General features: G+C 44.3%; 1 protein-coding gene and 1 long non-coding RNA gene across 2 annotated transcripts in view; both read right to left on the bottom strand.

Moving 5' to 3' along the window:
- Positions 1-1,221: 1,221 nt before the first annotated feature.
- Positions 1,222-3,707, bottom strand: LOC139566860 (uncharacterized). The gene is made up of 3 exons (XR_011673170.1): positions 3,119-3,707; positions 2,699-2,829; positions 1,222-2,505 (listed from the first exon to the last, which is right to left on the bottom strand). It is a non-coding gene; the product is annotated as an uncharacterized lncRNA (long non-coding RNA).
- A 3,890-nt stretch (positions 3,708-7,597) lies between these two features.
- The window catches only part of LOC139566720 (transcriptional repressor RHIT-like), a 15,059-nt gene continuing 3,449 nt past the window's right edge, over positions 7,598-19,207 (bottom strand). Inside the window, exons 2-7 of the mRNA XM_071387989.1 lie at positions 17,222-17,352; positions 16,863-17,036; positions 13,277-13,429; positions 12,794-12,905; positions 12,151-12,272; positions 7,598-8,806 (exon numbers count right to left, since the gene is read on the bottom strand). Coding sequence (XP_071244090.1) covers positions 7,886-8,806; positions 12,151-12,272; positions 12,794-12,905; positions 13,277-13,429; positions 16,863-17,036; positions 17,222-17,352 — 1,613 coding nt within the window. The 3' untranslated portion in view covers positions 7,598-7,885. The remainder of the gene's footprint in view (positions 8,807-12,150; positions 12,273-12,793; positions 12,906-13,276; positions 13,430-16,862; positions 17,037-17,221; positions 17,353-19,207) is intronic.

Here is a 19,207-nt window from a genome sequence, read left to right as displayed (position 1 = left end):
TTAACAGTCTGATGGCCTTGAGATAGAAGCTGTTTTTCAGTCTCTCGGTCCCCGCTTTGATGCACCTGTACTGACCTCGCCTTCTGGATGATAGCGGGGTGAACAGGCAGTGGCTCGGGTGGTTGTTGTCCTTGATGATCTTTTTGGCCTTCCTGTGACATCGGGTGGTGCAGGTGTCCTGGAGGGCAGGTAGTTTTCCCCCGGTGAAGCGTTGTGCAGACCTCACTATCCTCTGGAGAGTCTTACTGTTATGGGCGGAGCAGTTGCCGTACCAGGCGGTAATACAGCCCGACAGGATGCTCTCGATTGTGCATCTGTAAAAGTTTGTGAGTGTTTTTGGTGACAAGCCAAATTTCTTCAGCCTCCTGAGGTTGAAGAGGCACTGCTGCGCCTTCTTCACCACGCTGTCTGTGAGGGTGGACCATTTCAGTTTGTCCGTGATGTGTACGCCAAGGAATTTAAAACTTTCCACCTTCTCCTCTACTGTCCCGTCGATGTGGATAGCCAGCTGGTCTGCGCATGCTCTGAGGACGCGGCTGGGGATGCCGTCTGGGCCTGCAGCCTTGCAAGGGTTAACACATTTAAATGTTTTACTCACGTTGGCTGCAGTGAAGGAGAGCCCGCAGGTTTTGGTAGCGGGCTGTGTTGCAAACAGGATGCATATTGTGGAATATTTTTTATTCTGTAGTCTTCCTTATTTTCACTCTGTCAATTAGATTAGTATTGTGGAGTAACTACAATGTTGTTGATCCATCCTCAATTGTCTCCTATCACAGCTATTAAACTCTGTTTTAAAGTCACCGTTGGCCTGAAATCCCTGAGCAGTTTCCTTCCTCTCCGGCAACTGAGTAAGGAAGGACGCCTGTCTCTTTGTATTGATACACCATCCAAAGTGTAATTAATAACTTCACCATGCTCAAAGGGATATCCAATGTCTTCTTTTTTTTACCAATAGGTGCCCTTCTTTGCAAGGCATTGAAATACCTCCCCGGTCTTAGTGGTTGAATCTGTGTTTGAAGTTCACTGCTCAATCTGAGGGACCTTATAGATAATTATTTGTGTGGCGTACAGAGATAAGATAGTCATTCAAAAATCATGTTAAACACTATTATTGTACACAGAATGAGTCCATGCAACTTATGTGACTTGTTAAGCACATTTTTACCCCCAAAAGTATTTAGACTTGCCATGACAAAGGGGTTGAATACTTGACTCAAGACATTTCAGCTTTTCATTTATTTATTATTTGTAAACATTTCTAAAAACATAATTCCACTTTGACATTATGGGGTATTGCGTGTAGGCCAGTGAAAAATAATCTATTTAATACATTTTAAAATCAGGCTGTAACAACAAAATGTGGAAAAAGTCAAGGGGTGTGAATACTTTCTGAAGGCACTGTATGTCTTATATATCACACAGTGTCTGGATGCAATATTTTACTCAGGAATATTCAACACTGAAATATTTTACTCTCATAATTCCAAATGCATCTGTGGATGTTTTCTGCTGACAACAATCACAATTCATCTTTGTCTTTAATGCAGGGTTTGATCTAAATGTGAGAAGCTATCAAGTGGAATGGTTTCTTTCTATGTTCTAGTGTGGGATTGTTTTCTGCTGGTGTGTCCTTAGGTAGCTCTTCTCTGAGAACCTCTTCCTGCAGTGTGTACAGGCAAATGGCTTCTCTCCCCTGTGGACCTTCAGGTGCATGTTCAGCTGGTGCTGTCGGGAGAATCCACCTTCTGGGGGCAGAAGATCCACCGGGTGGATCTCCACCTTCTGGGGGCAGCTGAAACCTTTGTTACAGAACATGCAGAGGAACCGTTTCTCTTAACTATTGACTGATTTTGCTCCCCATCCCCGCGATTTGGCCCTTTGAGTTCAATACCTGATCAAAAAGGACGTTTGAATCGGAAGGCCCCATCGATGAGGACACTGGGTCGCAATCCCTGAACATGTGGAAAGGGGAGTGGGTCGTGAATATTTGGATTTGTCTCTAAACTTTCCCTGTAATCTAAGAAATCTCTGCATTCCATGTAGGAGGAATGTCGCCATCCGCTATCCCTGCCCTGTCCTATCTAGGCACCCTTCAGAGTATACACTACTACTGTACAGGTTCCAGTTCCCTCTAGACAGATCAGTCTGTGTCTAAATCCAAGGATATGTTGCCAGGGTCCATCTCTGTAGCGTAAGAACAAGACAGATAATGGCCGCCAATGTCTAATGCATCACTATCCCCACAGGAATTAACCGTCCTCTGGCTCTGCTGAAATACCTGTAAATACTCTGAGCCAGGATCAGACGTCTCTGACATGAGGACAGTGTTCGCCGTTCCACTGACGTCACTGATGTTGCGTTGGGTCCTGGTCTGGGGCATGGTGACGGTGGGGAGGTCCTCCATGGCTACAGGGGGCATCACTCCAGCCGCTGCTCTAGTCTGGATGTCTCTGTTGTGTCTTAGGTCCTCTCCTGCTTGACCCCAGGACCTGCAGTCTCTGCAGACTGACACAAGAGGTTATTATCTGTACATGATTTGAATTGGATAACAATGTCGCTGGGAAGTCTCACAAGCACCCCTATGGCAGATAAATAAGGATGAACATGTAAGAAAATTAATAGCTGAGGGGAGCCTTTCTGAAATAAACGAGCGACATTTGATGTACAGTAATTTTCTATGTATCACTATGACACTAACCTCTATCACAATAACATGCTGGGTTGAGGTTCCACTCCCCTCATCTATAGATATGGGTTGGTCATCTCTCCACATGCTGTGTCACGCTGGTTTCACAAAGCTCCTGTGGCCTCAAGTGAGATGTCCTTCACCTAAAAGTGTTATTGGGGGGGGAAAGGGGGTGGTTCAATTATGTACTGTCCACGTAGCGTCGATTTTGACTAGGTAGGATGCAGCTAATGTCAGAAGTCACTTTTCGTATCAGGTTAGCGGACTTTACGCAGCTTTGGATACTTCACGTAGCAGGTTATTATAATTAGGTTAAGGTTAGGAAAAGTATTAGCTAAAACCCCCAAATTCTCACCGACGCAACTTTTGACATTAGCGGCATGATATGCCTTCTAGACATGACCCACAGCATCCGCCTTCTGAAAAATGTACCTCTTGCCATTCCTCTGTATCGGTCGAAGATCTTGTGGGACGACTGGTGAGGACGCGCTCTCGTGCCACCAGTTCCAGTATCTGTAATTTCCTCCATAATCCCCTGTTTTCTTTCTGGCTTTGAGTTATTTCCAAACTAAACACTGCATAGTTGTCGTCTACGAATTTACAGATCTCTGCCACGGCTGAATTCGCTAGCAGCTCCATGATGGAGGCTATTTGAGTGTGAAAATCCATACAGTTAGCTAACGTTACCTAGATAACATCTATCAAGTAAATTCGGACTCCAACGCGATTTAAATTCTACATGGAGTGATGTTGTGCAGTTTTGAGTTCCAGGATGTTAATAAAAGTCTAAATATCAACAAAAATGCTAACGTGGAAATTGTTATTGGTCATTGTTTACTTGCGTTTACACAGATGTTATTGGTTGGCGGATAAATAAAAAGTCTATGCGCGCTGTTCTTTGAAACACGGTATTGCTTATTACGTTACACATCAAATCTCCTATTCATGGGCCTTTCCGCATTTGAGGGAGAAAAAGAAGTATGTCCTCCGTGAACCGGAAACCGATAAGTGGTCTTCGTCTTCGAGGTTTAACTGCGGTTGGCATCCAATAAATGTTGCATTGCCGCCACCTACTAGACTGGAGTACAACTCAATTATACTTTGCAACTCACTTATACAGTTCGACAAAAACAACAACACTGAGTTAGACATGGGATAAACAAACGTACAGCCAATAACACAATAGAAAAATGAAAGGATAGGATACCACACACCCTGTAACTTTTCTGATGTCAAATCTCGCACACACAACTATCTCTCTGCAGCTGCCACCACAACCTCAATTTTCTGAGACTTACGTTCCATCCCTGCAGTACAGTTGATAATCATTGCTATAAATTCAAAAAACAAAAACATTACTGAAACATATCACTTGTTGGTTTATCTTTCTGTACTGGTACAGATCTACTATTCACACCACTCCTCTCAGGATCCCTCCCACTTGACTCATCTTCCCCTACTTTCTTCACTGCCTCAGCATAAGACAACTTCTACACTACTCTAACCCTGGAAACCTCAACCTGCCTCTCTCGCACGGGACATTTCTGATCTGATTTTAGCGTACTTGGTAAATATGTTCTTCTTCTTGAACTGCACTGTTGCTTAAGGGCTACCTCTTGAAGCTAGGGGGCAGTATTTTTATGTTTGGAAAAATAACGTTCCCAAAGTAAACGGCCTATTTCTCAGGCCCAGATGCTAGAATGTGCATATAATTGACAGATTAGGATAGAAAACACTCTAAAGTTTCCAAAACGGTCAAAATATTGTCTGTGAGTATAACAGAACTGATTTTGCAGGCGAAAACCTGAGGAAATCCAACCAGGAAGTGCCTCTTATTTAGAAAAATCCCTGTTCCATTACCTGCCTTTCCTCCATTTAAAGGGATATCAACCAGATTCTCCAATGGCTTCCACAGGGTGTGAACAGTCTTTAGACATAGTTTCAAGCTTTTATTCTGAAAAATGAGCGAGATTTATCAAATCGCGTCAGTGGACTGCCAGGTGTCCTTTGATTAGTTCATGCGTGCGAAAGTGGTAGCTCGTCATTTTCTTTCTCTCTTCTATTGAATAGTTTACCGTCCGGTTGAAATATTATCGATTATTTATGTTAAAAACAACCTGAGGAGGGGCCTCCCGGGTGGCGCAGTGGTCTAGGGCACTGCATCGCAGTGCTAGCTGCGCCACCAGAGTCTCTGGGTTCGCGCCCAGGCTCTGTCGCAGCCGGCCGCGACCGGGAGGTCCGTGGGGCGACGCACAATTGGGCTAGCGTCGTCCGGGTTAGGGAGGGTTTGGCCGGTAGGGATATCCTTGTCTCATCGCGCTCCAGCGACTCCTGTGGCGGGCCGGGCGCAGTGCGCGCTAACGAAGGGGGCCAGGTGCACGGTGTTTCCTCCGACACATTGGTGCGGCTGGCTTCCGGGTTGGAGGCGCGCTGTGTTAAGAAGCAGTGCGGCTTGGTTGGGTTGTGCTTCGGAGGACGCGTGGCTTTCGACCTTCGTCTCTCCCGAGCCCGTACGGGAGTTGTAGCGATGAGACAAGATAGTAATTACTAGCGATTGGATACCACGAAAATTGGGGAGAAAAGGGGATAAAAAAAAAAAATTATAATAAAAAATAAATACATTTAAAAAAACAACCTAAGGATTGATTATAAAAAACTTTTGACATGTTTCTACGAACTTTACGGATACTATTTGGAATTTGTCTGCCCTTCATGACCTGCACGAGCGTGTCGATTACTGAACATAACATGCCAACCAAATGGAGGTTTTAGGATATAAAAATAATCTTTATCGAACAAAAGGAACATTTATTGTGTAACTGGGAGTCTCGTGAGTGCAAACATCCGAAGATCATCAAAGGTAAGCGATTAATTGTATTGCTTTTCTGACTTTCGTGACCAAGCTACTTTGCTTCTAGCTGTTTGTAATGTTTTGTCTACTGATCGATAAACTCACACAAACGCTTGGATTGCTTTCGCTGTAAAGCATATTTTCAAAATCTGACACGACAGGTGGATTAACAACAAGGTAAATTGTGTTTTGGTATATTGCACTTGTGATTTCATGAAATAAATAAAAAAATTCAATTTTTTTTTGAATTTGGCGCTCTGCAATTCAGCGGATGTTGATGAAAATGATCCCGCTAAAGGGATCTGTGCGCCAAGAGTTAAGGACTTGTAAGCAAGCATTTCACAGTAAAGTCTACCCTTGTTGTATTCGGCGCATGTGGCAAATAAAGTTTGATTTGATGGTTTGATGGGCACCCCTACAATTAACACATACCACTACTTTCCCCAATGCTACAAATTCCTTTGTCTCATGCCCTTCTGCACACTTCTCACACCTAGGAACCTCCCTCCTACACACTGCTGCCACATGCCCATAAGCTTGACACCTGTAACAACGTAATGTATTCGGCACAAAAGCTTGTACAGAATAACTTATATATCCTAACATCACTTTGTCGGCCAAAGACAACATCAAAACTCAAAAGAACAGACAATGACTCTTCTGTTTCATCACTCACGCCACCCTGTCTGTGCGACGAGCATCACAACCACTGGGAATCTTCCCCTTCAGTTGGTCAACTTTTACATTTACTGCTACCCCAGTAATCACTCCTTTCAATGGTGCCCTTTTCTTGAGAGCAAAACAATTCACATTTCTTGCCCCCATTTGTTTAACGGCGAGCGCCTTCTCCCTCTGACCAGCAGAAACACAAACAATTGTCACAAGACCACTTCTGGTTACCCTCATCGATTCCACAGCACCCAACTCTATTTTCACCCACCCTGAAACCACAAATGGATCAGCCAAAAGGCAAGGGTCCACTTTTCCCAAAAACTTCACTCCTACTGTCACAGACTCTTCTTTATCCTGACCCTAAGTGCAAGCCTCGGGCTCCGAGAACTTCACCACACCTATCACCTCTGATACTTTGACCTCATTCACCATCTCCCTTTTTCTCGCCATTTTTAACCAACTCAAGCTCACCATATTCCTCCCTCTCTCTCTTAGACCTCCTCTACCTCTCTTTTTCCCTCCATTCCTCCTCCGTATTCCAAGTATACGTCTCCTTCTGATAATACTGCACTTCTTCTGACATACATATTGTTCTTGCCTTGTGCCTTGTCAAGGGACGCCATTTAACCGGCTGTCACAATCTCCGAATAATCAGCACGAACCCCTCGGATGTAGCGCTCAACAGTGCATCCCACTTATAAAGCAGCTGCTTAGTCTTCAACAGCATCAAAAGCTACCACAACGCTTTTCCATTTCAAACGAGCGCGCTCTTCCAACCACCATCCACCCAGGTGCGCCTTCCGTCCTAGGATAAGTGGTCGAGGAGATATGAATTCATTAGTAGTCGAAAGGAAGTGTCCTCCCCTCCTTGATAGTCTTTTTGAAATCTACCATGCCACCTTTAAATCAGCTTTTGTTTTGTTGGTGGAGAAAAGCATGCAGATGTTTAAAAACAAATATGCTACTTATGTTTTATCTTGCACAACTAACTTAATTATCACTTTACACATTAATTTTGGGATCCAGCCTTAAACATTATTTGCCTCATGACCCGCGAATATGGAGAAGCAGTCTCATTTCATTCAAGCGCATTCTCGTCCACATTCCCTCTCCTCGATTACCTTTGACCTTATTCAAAAGGAGGCCGGAGGAGAGAGGACACAGGATGTCCTCAAAACCAATTGAGAAAAGGCCATGATCAGTATCTTTCAAGCTCAAAGCAGACTTGTTTAGTAAAATTACCGTAAATGACCTAAAAAGAATGGTTGGCTAGATCCAATCGGTGGCAAGGACAGACACCTATAGGTTCGAAGGAAGCCAAGGAGACTAAGGCCAATTTGAATTCTAAATGATAAACAAGCAAATACAAAATCAACACATCAAAAGGACAACATGATTTCTCATTTATTAACAGATTTGCTCACCTATTTTTTTGTACAAAACTATTGTTCAATCCTGGTAGTTAATTGCACTCACCTGGTGTTCTAGGTCTGAATTAGTCCCTTATTAGGAGAGGATGAAAACCAGAAGGGTTTTGGCCCTCCAGGACTGACATTGAATAGCGCTGAGGGACTTAGTAATCCAAAAAACCCTCATAGCCCAAGACACTTCACATGATAACTATTTCAGCTAAATAATGGTTCCCAGATATCCTGTGTACATCTCAAGCCACACTACTATGATTTCTCCCCATTGTGGACACTCCTATGTTTGATAAGGTTACTCTGGAAGGAGAAGCTCTTGTAACACAGCTTGCACATGAAGGGCCTCTCCTTGGTGTGAACAGTCTGGTGCTGCTTCACATAGTTTGCATGAGCGAAGCGCTTCCCACACGTGGGGCAGGCGTACGGCTTGTCTGCGTCCGTCTTAATGCTCGGCCTCCCACGTTGTGACCCAATGACACCAGATGAGGTAGAAGTAGGAGCCAATTTAGAGCTACCTCCTTGACCTCTAGCCATTGTTTGGGTGTTGTTGGGATTGTGTGCTGTGTTATAGGCTAGGTACCTCTCATGGTGAACGCTAATCCTGACCCTGTCTGTATTAGTGGGGTTACCATGAGGCAGCTGAGGAAGACTAGACCCAGGTCCAGGCCTTCTATGAACCCAGTCACCAGGCATTAGATGAGACCCTGAAGAAGACAGACTTCCTGATAGACTACCGCCAGGGGGGTTTCCCACCACTCTCTGTGAAGGCTGAAGCCCAGGGTGACCTGCTCTGTTCATCATGGATACTGTGGTGTTTGTATCATAGGAACAGGAGGGTCGATCTCTATCAGCCCCAGGACCTGCTCCATCCCTGCACTGAGACTGGGAAGAGAAGGGTCTGGGCTGCAGACTGGATCCCTGACTGGAGCCTCTGTCACTCTGATGACCACCAGGGCTGAGATTGTTCAGTCCACCTGTCCACTGGTTGTGTTCTGTGTGGTGGTGGAGTCTCTTAACCTCGCGTTTGGGTCCTGGTTCCGACTCAGAAAGGAAGAGCGAAGGCTCCTGGTCCAGGATCCTGATCCGGGGCCAGGGTTTGTGATCAGCCGCTTCAGAGGTCCACTCTCTCCCACCAGTAACACTGGATATCAGCAGGTCTTCTTCGACTGCAGACTGCAAAAAAAGATTGTACAGAAAAGCGTAAAGGTTTATATAAGAAACTCTGATGTACACACAGAAACACTACATGATATTATAAATGTTAACCACAGTCAAGCCCATCTCTAATACTGTGATATAAGTACCTAACAATATGGAGCCATTGGAGTTTATTATTAAAACAATTCCATATGTGTTGATTTAAGAATGAAGTATAATGTTTTGGTTCGACTGAGATGAGGGTAACTCAGTCCCTAAAAATACAAATAAAAAATCAAGTCAGCAGTGTCAATGTTGTATTTCATTTCAACAAAATAGCCATATGCTCACATAACTTTGAAGTACAGTACTTTTATCGCACAAAACGATACATGACAAGTAAAATATATTTTCTCACTATGTTAATGTGACCAGATAGAAGTTTGGGGTCAGACCCTGCCCCTACCTGGTACAGGAAGGTTAAAAGGTAAACAGTATGGCAGACGGCAGTCTCTCTTACTTGGTCAACACTGTCCACGCTTTGCTAACAGCGGGTTATTCAAGCAGTGTTGCGTGCAGTTAGACGATGGTCATTGGTCCGGTATGCTTGCTTCACCCTGAGCTACAACTGACAAACGGGAATATAGTGTTTGTGTGAGAACCTGCGTTGATGTTTTGAAGAACTGTTTTGGACATTACATTGACTATTGTAATGCAAATGAGTTACTGTCGCTTTTTGTAAATGAAATAAATGACATGCGCCATTTCTCTCAAAAGGGAAGACTGATAGCAGGTGTGTGTAACCAGCCCTTTTGAGTTCTTCCGTGTGGGTTACAGATAAGAAACGGTATGTTACTTCTGCTGATTGTATTGATTTTTGTAAAAGCTCACTGGTAGGGATTGTCAAACGTTTGCCTGCCGACAGTGCCTCTGAACAGTGTCGACAGTCAATTCTATTTTGTATTCACACAGCAAAGACCTTGATGTCGTCTGCCACTCAGCCTTGTTACAATTCTCCAAATCAGAAGGTGGCAGTAGCATTGCTTGGTAACGGATGTCCGTCTGTGTTTAGTTATGGTCTAGATTCCAATGTTTGCTAACTAGCTGTGCTAATGTTGATTATTGTTGTTGTTGTTGTAGAAAGCCCTTGTTGATACTAGCCAGACGGCCACAACAAGATAACTACCTAGTAAGATAAAAAAATAAAAAAATTCACTCTCCATAATCCCATACTACCAGTACCAGCCCATGGCCAAATGTTTAACTATCTAGTTAACGTTAGCATATTCGCAAGCTAGCACAACATGGCTAGCTAAGGACACTGCACTAACACAGGCAGCTGTTTCATGGAAACTAATCCATTGTGATTTAATTATGTCAATACTAGCTACATCACGAAAAGCTGCCACAACTGTCAGTAAGAGTGTCCATGGATTGTGTATTTGAATGAAGAGATTGAGATACAACTGTCCAGTTTGAGTGTTTTTCTGCAGCGAACTGATAAGACGAGCGACCCAGGGATGTGTGAGCTTTGGTGACCTTTAACAGAATGTGACTGGCAGAACGTGTGTTGTATGTGGAGGATGAGGGCTGCAGTAGATATCTCAGATAAGGGGGAGAGAGGCTTAAGAGGGTTTTATAAATAAGCCTCAACCGCATTGCGTCTGTGCTCTTAGCTAGCTACCATCCTATAGCTTACATTGCATATGAAGTCTGGCTCATGACATTTAACCATGGATGTAGAGAATATGCCATATTTTTTTCCTCCTTTTGTTGTCACACATTTTAGCTCCCCCAGTTCGTGCTCTCGGATTGGCTCAAAGTCAAGTTGTTGGCCAATGACGAGCATTACAATTCTACAAGTAGAAACGGCAGGTTCGTCGCTACCGGGTCGGCATACATCAGGTAACGCTTTTGTTCTAGCAAGAGAAGGAACGGCCTCCCACTGTGATAAGTACCTATCGGAAGTGTATCTGTGGTGAGATTCTCAGTGCGTTTCATGCTTAACCAATTGCATTTTCATCTTTAAACCAGGCATTGTAGCCATGCTGTATTTCTTACATTGTGTTCTGTTTTTGGTTTCAGATTTGGCCTTTGTCACTGTTTCTTAGACCTGAATAACTATATGAGCTATAATAGCTACTAGAACTCTATATGCATGAAGCATTTTACCTAAATAATGTGAACCTGATCTGCTCCTATACAGACCCATTGATTCTTTGCTCTTTCGTCGAATAAATTATTTTTATAAAAAGGGAAACTGGTCCGTGCCTCTATAAACGAGAGACAACCTGAGTACATTCTCGATATTACGTAAACTTTTCTGTACCTTCGCTTTAATAAAATACCATTTAGAATCCTTTGGAAAAGATTTAGAAAGATTTGGAAAAGTCTGACATTACACACATCTTTATGTCATCTTTACTTTATGTCAAGTAAAAATGACACTTAATAAGTGAAGCATTCTTACAAACACCATCACTACCTCATCATACACATTCTTTCCTCAGTTCACCTCATCCAGTTCCCTATACATCCACAAGCAACAGAATTAACTACAAACTAACTATACATGGTCACTATACATGGGCCAAGTGCATTTTCTGCTGGTGTATCCTGAGGTAGCTCTTTTCTGAGAACCTCTTCTCGCAGTGCGAACAGCCTCTCTCCCGTGTGGACCTTCGGGTGCTTCTTCAGCTGGTGCTGGCAGGAGAACCTCTTCGCACACTGGGGTGCAGCTGTAGGATTTCTCCCCTGCCACATCAGGACGAGTGTGAAACACTGGCCTGGCACAAGTGACAGCTGAACGATTTCGCCCCCGTGTGCGTCCTCTGGTGGATCTCTGCCTGTTTGGGAAACTGAAGGCTTTCCCACAGAATGAACACGGGAAGCGCTTATCTTTGCCACCGGATCTACTGATAGCATTACTTCTACAGTCATTTGTGAATGGGCTTGTGTAGCCATTTAGTGTTGAGGCATTGGCATTGTCTGTCTGGTTTAACATTAGGAGAGTGTGAGGAGGATGAAGGGAGTGTCTGTGTTGTCACAGGGTCCATGTTCCAGTTGATAGATCCTATAGAAGGCAGGCTGAAGGCAGCACCTGTTTGGGGGTTAACCTGAGGTGCCATCAGTCTCTCTGAATCACAACTATAGGAGCAGGGCGGAGCATCGCTAGCCGAGTCTGTGTCTGTTTTCTTTCGCCGCATACGGACACCTCCCTGTTCCTGCAGACCAAATCTACCCCTTGTCCTGGTCACAGCCAGTCTGTTGTCATGGAGTCTAAGATCGGTTGTTGTTTTGTGTTTGATTGTCTTTTTCTGGTTGTGGTTAACAGTGTTGTTCCCCAGCCTAGAGTTGAGGACGCTGTCCCATCCACTGACCTCCACAATGTCGCCTCTGGTCCTGACCTGCTCAGTGATGTCGTCCCCTGGGCTCTTGGCTGCACCGGTCTGGGAATGCAAGCTGGCCGCCCAGTCTCCTCTATTAGCCTTCAACCAACCACCTGCAGGAAGAGGTTAGAAAATACACTTTACAAACATGACAGGGAAAACTCACTTTATTTTGGTCAATTAACTGGTCAAGTTCAGACATTATAATGTGTGTTTTTTTATGTAAACATACGTTCTATTGATTTTATGACTGAGGAGAAAATAGCCAGGTGCATCACTATTCCTTTTGAAGATCTATTACTGTATGTAGACTATATGCATTGTTTTACGTCAGATTTTTTATTTAACCTTTATTTAACTAAGCAAGTCAGTTAAGAACAAATTCTTATTTACAATGACAGCCTAGGAAAAGTGGGTTAACTGCCTTGTTCAGGGGCAGAACGACAGATGTTTACCTTGTCAGCTCAGGGATTCGATCCACCAACCTTTCGGTTACTTGCCCAACACTCTAACTACTAGGCTACCTGCCGCCCAGATAGTGAGACGATTCCTCCAGCACTTATGAGGGATGAGCCTTGCATAGAAGCGATGCCACCTGTCGGAAAACAATGTGCTATATGTATTTCTCCCTTACCTTGCTCCCCCATATTTAGTCCACTCAGCAGGTTAATGCTCTCTGGTTCATCTTCTATTGTCTCCTCTTTGACTAGCAGCAGATCAGGCTTCCCATCCTCCATGTCTACTGACTGTAAGAGATACAGAATGAGAGGATGTTGGATCAAGAAATCTGATATGAGCATCCTGCTATGGAGCATCTTCTGATTGGGCAATGAGGGATTTATAAGAGTACTATGCAACTTTTAGTTAATTTGATACGATGCAAACGTATTAATTGATTTGATTAATTTACACTCTTTAATGGTTTGATAATTCAAAGGCATAGTCGCACACTTTACACAGAATTCATAAAAACCTGGCCCCGTACCCACAAAGAGTGCTGATCTAGGATCTTTCCATATAGTCTTATTCATTATGATCTAAAAGGCAAAACTGATCCTAGATCAGTCCTCCTACTCTGACCTAATACCATTCAGACAGTAGTTTACAGTGGGCTCACCTCAGTGAGACTGTGTTTTGTCCTGTGCTGCTCAGCTGGTTCCTCTGTGGGTTCAGGAGGTGTAGTCTGGTTGTCCTCCATGACCATGGTCCCCTCAGGGTTCCCCAGACCCTCCTCACACTCCTCCTCCTTCACCAGCAGCACCTCCTCCTCCTGGAAGAGACAGGTGATACATATTACACAGCCACACACTCCCTCAGGTACGTACACACACACACACACACACACAGATAAACACACTTTCAACATGGAGTCTTAACCCACACCCCTACGTTTGAGTCCTATACTGAAGTAACAGAATGACTTCATTATTGTTAAACCCATCATGGTGGACATAAATATTATGTTGTGGGTAAAAATAAGTCAGCTATGATAAGTCAAAAGTCAGACAAACCTGACTAAACTATTTTGACGTTTACAGTAGGTGTTTGTTAGTGTGTGGGTATGTGTAGGTATATTTAGTAAGTGTATATTGATTATAAAGATAAAACTACTGTCGGGTGTATGCAGAATAGGGTGAGATTTGATGTATACTAAAGAGTCGCAATGAAAGTCTTGGAATTAAAAGTCCCATTTTGTGTTTATTAAACAAACAAGTTTTAAATACACCATATGAAAACCACACATACACATGTGAACAAAAAATCTGCATGAAGTTGATGAACTGCATTCTTTTTCTCATTAAAAGTGTGCTTGGATAAAAAAGTAGTTGAATGGAAGTAATGAAATAGGCATTTGTGAACATCATATAGCCTACACAGTACAAACACAATATGTAACAGACTTTTTATCCTATACTGTTTGTCATTTTACCTTTACATGTTTATGTCATTTAGCAGACACTTATCCAGAGCGACTTACAGGAGAAATTAGAAATTGCTCAAGGGCAGAGACAGATTTCACACCTAGTCTGCTCAGGGATTCGAACCAGCCACCTTTCGGTTACTGGCCCAAAGTTCTTAAACGCCAGGCTACCTGCTGCCCTCTAAATATGACTTATATATTCCACAATGTCTGGGCCTTGCATTTCAACACACTTAGTTGTTGTGGAAATTGACCCACGACTGCGGTTTACTTTGTGCATCTACAGTTCCTTCGGAAAGTATTCAGACCCCTTGATCTTTTCCACATTTTGTTAAGTCACAGCCTTATTCTAAAATGTATTAAATAAATACAAATTCTCAGCAATCTACACATAATACCCCCTAATGACAATTATTTTTTTAAATCATTATTTACATTAGTATTCAAACTATTTGCTATGAGACTCAAAATTGAGCTCAGGTGCATCCTGTTTCTATTGATCATCTTTGAGATGTTTCTACAACTTGATTGGAGTCCACCTGTAGTAAATGCAATTGATTGGACATGATTTGGAAAGGCACAGACCTGTCTATATAAGGTTCCACAGTTGACAGTGCATGTCAGAACAAAAACCAAGCCATAGAGCTCAGAGACAGACACAGATCTGGGGAAGGGTACCAAAAAATGTCTGCAGCATTGAAGGTCCCCAAGAACACAGTGGCCTCCTCATTCTTAAATGGAAGAAGTTTGGAACCATCAAGACTCTTCCTAGAGCTGGCCGCTCGGCCAAACTGAACAATTGGTGGAGGAGGGCCTTGGTCAGAGAGGTGAACAAGAACCCGATGGTCACTCTGACAGAGCTCCAGAGTTCCACTGTGGAGATGGATGTCCATCTGGAAGGTTCCCCCATCTCTGCAGCACTCCACCAATCAGGCCTTTATGATAGAGTGGCCAGACGGAAACCACTCCTTAGTAAAAGGCACATGACAGCCCGCTTGGAGTTTGCCAAAAGGCACCTAAAGACTCTCAGACCATGAGAAACAAAGATTCTCTAGTCTGATGAAACCAAGATTCAACTCTTTGGCCTCAATGCCAAGCGTCATATCTGGAGGAGACTTGGCACCATCCCTACAGTGAAGCATGGTGGTGGCAGCATCATGCTGTTTTTTTTTTCTTTCAGTGGCAGGTACTGGGAGACTAGTCAGGATTGAGGCAAAGATGAATGGAGCAAAGTACAGAAAGATTCTTGATGAAAACCTGCTCCAGAGCGGAAGGTTCACCTTCCACACAGTACAGCGGGACAAGTCTCTGAATGTCCTTGAGTGGCCCAGCCAGAGCCCGGACTTGAACCCGATCGAACATCTCTGTAGAGACCTGAAAATAGCTGTGCATCAACACTCCCCATCCAACCCGACAGAGCTTGAGAGGATCTGCAGAGAAGAATGGGAGAACTCCCAAAATACAGGTGTGACAAGCTTGTAGCGTCATACCCAAGAAGACATGACGCTGTAATTGCTGCTAAAGGTGCTTCAACAAAGTACTGAGTAAAGGGTCTGAATACTTATGTAAATGTCATATTTTTGTTTTTAATAAATTAGCAAAAATGTCAACCTGTTTTTGCTTTGTCATTATGGGGTATTGTGTGTAGATTGATGAGGGGAAAAAACTATTTAATCAATTTCAGAATAAGGCTGTAACCTAAGAAAATGTGGAAAAAAGTCAAGGGGTCTGAATACTTTCCGAAGGCACTGTACATCATTTTGCTGAGTCTACCTTTAATACAGGGTTTAATCTAAACGTCAGAAACTATCGAGTGGAATGATTACTTTCTATGTTATAGAGTGGAATGGTTTTTCTGCAGGTGTATCTTGAGGTAGCTCCTCTCTGAAAACCTCTTCCCGCAGTGCGTACAGGCAAACGGCCTCTCTCCCGTGTGGATCTTCAGGTGCATCTTCAGATGGTCCTGGCGGGAGAACCTCTTCTCACACTGGGGGCAGTTGTAGGGTTTCTCCCCTGTGTGGACTCTCTGGTGCCTCTTCAGGGTGCCAGCTTCGGTGAAGCGCATGTGACACTGGGTACAGCTGAACCGTTTCTCTTTACTATTGCCTGACGTGGCTCCCCCTCCCTGAGCCTGGGCTCTAGCCCTGTCATTTGAGTTCAAAACCTGATGGAAAAGGACGTGGCTGTGTAAATCGGAAGGGCCCATCGATGTGGACACTGGGTCGTGATCCCTGAACAAGTGTAAAGGAGAGTGGGTCGTGACATTTGGATTTGTCTCTAAGCTTTCCCTGTAATCTAAGAAATCTCTGCCCTGTGAGTGTCTGTCTCCTAGGTTACTATCTGCATTCCATGTGGGAGGAACATCACCCTCCACTTTCATAGTCACTTCATCTACGACCAGACCCTCCCCTTTCTTATCAAGGCACCCTTCAGAGTATACACTACTACTGTAACGGTTCCAGTCCCCTCTAGACAGATCAGTCTGTATCTCTAAACCCAAGGGCATGTTGCCAGGGTCCAGCTCTGTAGAGTAAGAACAAGACGGATCATCACTGCCAGTGTCTAACGATTCCCCAAGCCCACTTGAATGAACCGTCCTCTGGCTTTGGTGAAATACCGGTAAATAGTCTGAGCCGGGGGCAGGAGGACAGCCCAGTCTCCGCTCCCCCAATCTCTCTGGTTCTGATCTGTGGTCAGATCCTGTGTGTAAGAGCCTGTGTGTTACAGTTAAAGTCTTGGTGTCTGTCGCTGACTTGAGAACGGCGTTCTGCGTTCCACTGACCTCCGTGATGCTGTGTCGGGTCCTGGGCTGCGCTGGGGTGGTGGTGGGGTTCTCCGTGGCTACAGGGGGTGCTCCAGACCCTCCAGTCTGGATGTCTTTGCTGTGCCGTGGGTCCTTCTCTGCTTCAGTCCTCTCCTGCTTGACTCCAGGACCTGCAGCCTCTGCATCTGCAGACTGACAAGAAGAGGTTATTATCGGTACAATGTTTGAATTGGATAAGAATGTCGTAAGGAAGTCGTAAGGAACTCCCCTATGGCAGATAAATGAGGACGTACAGTACATGTAAGCAAGTGAATATCTGGGGACACATTTGATTTACAAAGTAACTGTAATTTTTAATGCAACACTATTCCACTGACCTCTATCACGATAACGTGCTGGGTTGAGGTTCCATTCCCCTCATCAACAGTGATTGGTTGGTCATCTCTCCATGTATTGTGTCCTGCTGGCTTCACAAAGCTCCTGTGGCCTTCAGTGAGATGTCCTTCACCTGAGAGAGTGATTGGGGGAAAATAGGTGGTTAGGTTAGCTACTATCTGCTCCACAGTATAGACCCCTTTCTGTGTTTGCAATTTGGTTGCAGAACTCGGGAGTTAGACGAAGTCCATACCTTTTAATTTTGGGGGGGGATTTCAATCTTCAATAGCTCTTCAACAAAGTGTGCAAAGCCTGCCCCAAAAAGTGGATTTTTCTCCATCCTCCCAATATTCATGACACACTTTGTTTAGGAGCTAGGCTGGGTACCAGTGTTCGTAGCTAACATTTCACGCCTGTCATTTTCCAAAGCTTTCGGACAATCTCAACATTCATTATGCAGACGGATTTACCGCGCAGTTGCTGATTGGTTGTTGGAAACATTCATTTTCCATGACAAGTTATGGAACATGGAGTGCGCACATTTGGCGCAATATTGAATTTGAATTTTAAAAACAATAACAATAAACCTGCTACGCATTGTCTCACGTCAGATGGCGGAATCCAATGCGCTCCGACATAAGACAATGCCTGCGGCTGTAATTTCCTTGTGAGCAGGCAGTGTCAATGCAAGATCATGTTGTCCAAAGATGACTCCGTAATGAGAGAGAGAAATAATGATACGAAAAATATTAGCCTACAAGATTCAATCGAGCTACGTTTGCTTTAATAAGAGGAAAGTAATGTAAAACTGGCACCGGTCTTCATTCCTCGCACTGGTTGATCATCATGACTGGCTTACATTTTTGCAATGTTATGCTCATTTCAGTTCTATTATTTGTCCCTCCTCACTTGTACTTTCTGAATGGACATTAGAAAAACAGCTCAATGCAGACCAGCAGATCCAGCAAAGTCTTGAAACTGGAGTAGCCTCTCCAAGCCACGGCAGCTGGGTTTCACCGATTAGTTATGGTACGCAAAAAGGAGCAGACATACCGTCTATGTGTGAACTACAGGGCTCTAAATTAGCGTACTGTTAAGGATGCATATCCACTTCCTCGTATCCAAGACACTCTAGATACCCTGTTGGCGGCCAAATGGTTTAGCACTTTGGACTTAGCGTCAGGTTACTGGCAGGTAGAGCTTATTCTCAGCGACGGTAAGGCGGCCGCTTTCTGCAGCAGGAAGGGCCTCTGAGTGGAATGTGATGCATTTTGGGCTCTGCAACGCACCAGCGACGTTTCAATGTCTAATGGACCGCGTCCTGGCCGGAATGCAATGTGAGACCTGCCTAGTATATCTAGATGACATCATCATCCTGGGAAGGGATGTCACAGAGATGCTCCAACGCCTGGCACAAGTGTTCAATCGGCTAAGCCAAACCAACCTGAAATTGAAACCCTCCAAGTGCTACAAGTAACCTACCTTGGACACATTGTTTCTGAACACGGCATCACCACAGATACCCAGAAAATTCTGAAAGTCCAAGAAATGGACCAGCCTACCAGAGTTTTAGAAGTCCGTCAGTTTGTTGGCCTGGCCTCGTACTGCCTACGCCCCTTCATGAGCTTACAAAGAAGCATGCTCATTTCTGGTGGACGCCAGAGTCCCAGGAGGCATCCAAAAAATGAAAGAAGTTACTCACCACCACGCCCGTCTTGGGCTATCCACTCAACAGTGGCAACCTCATCCTCGATACAGACGCCAGCAACTTCCGCATTGGAGGCGTCTTGTCCCAAATGCAGGACGGCGATGAAAGCATACTAGCGTATGGGAGCCAGCGGCTGTCTTCCACCGAGCAAAACTATTGTACCACACGGAGGGAGCTACTGGCAGTAGTGGAGTTCACTACACACTTTCGTCAATACCTGCTCAGAAGACCCTTCATTGTGCGAACCGACCACAGCAGCCTTCGGTGGCTCATAAGATGA

The sequence above is a fragment of the Salvelinus alpinus genome, chromosome 39 (assembly GCF_045679555.1).
Source record: "Salvelinus alpinus chromosome 39, SLU_Salpinus.1, whole genome shotgun sequence".
Lineage (NCBI taxonomy): Eukaryota > Metazoa > Chordata > Actinopteri > Salmoniformes > Salmonidae > Salvelinus > Salvelinus alpinus.
Note: the sequence above shows the minus strand (reverse complement) of the source record. Positions and strands in the feature narration are given on the sequence as shown.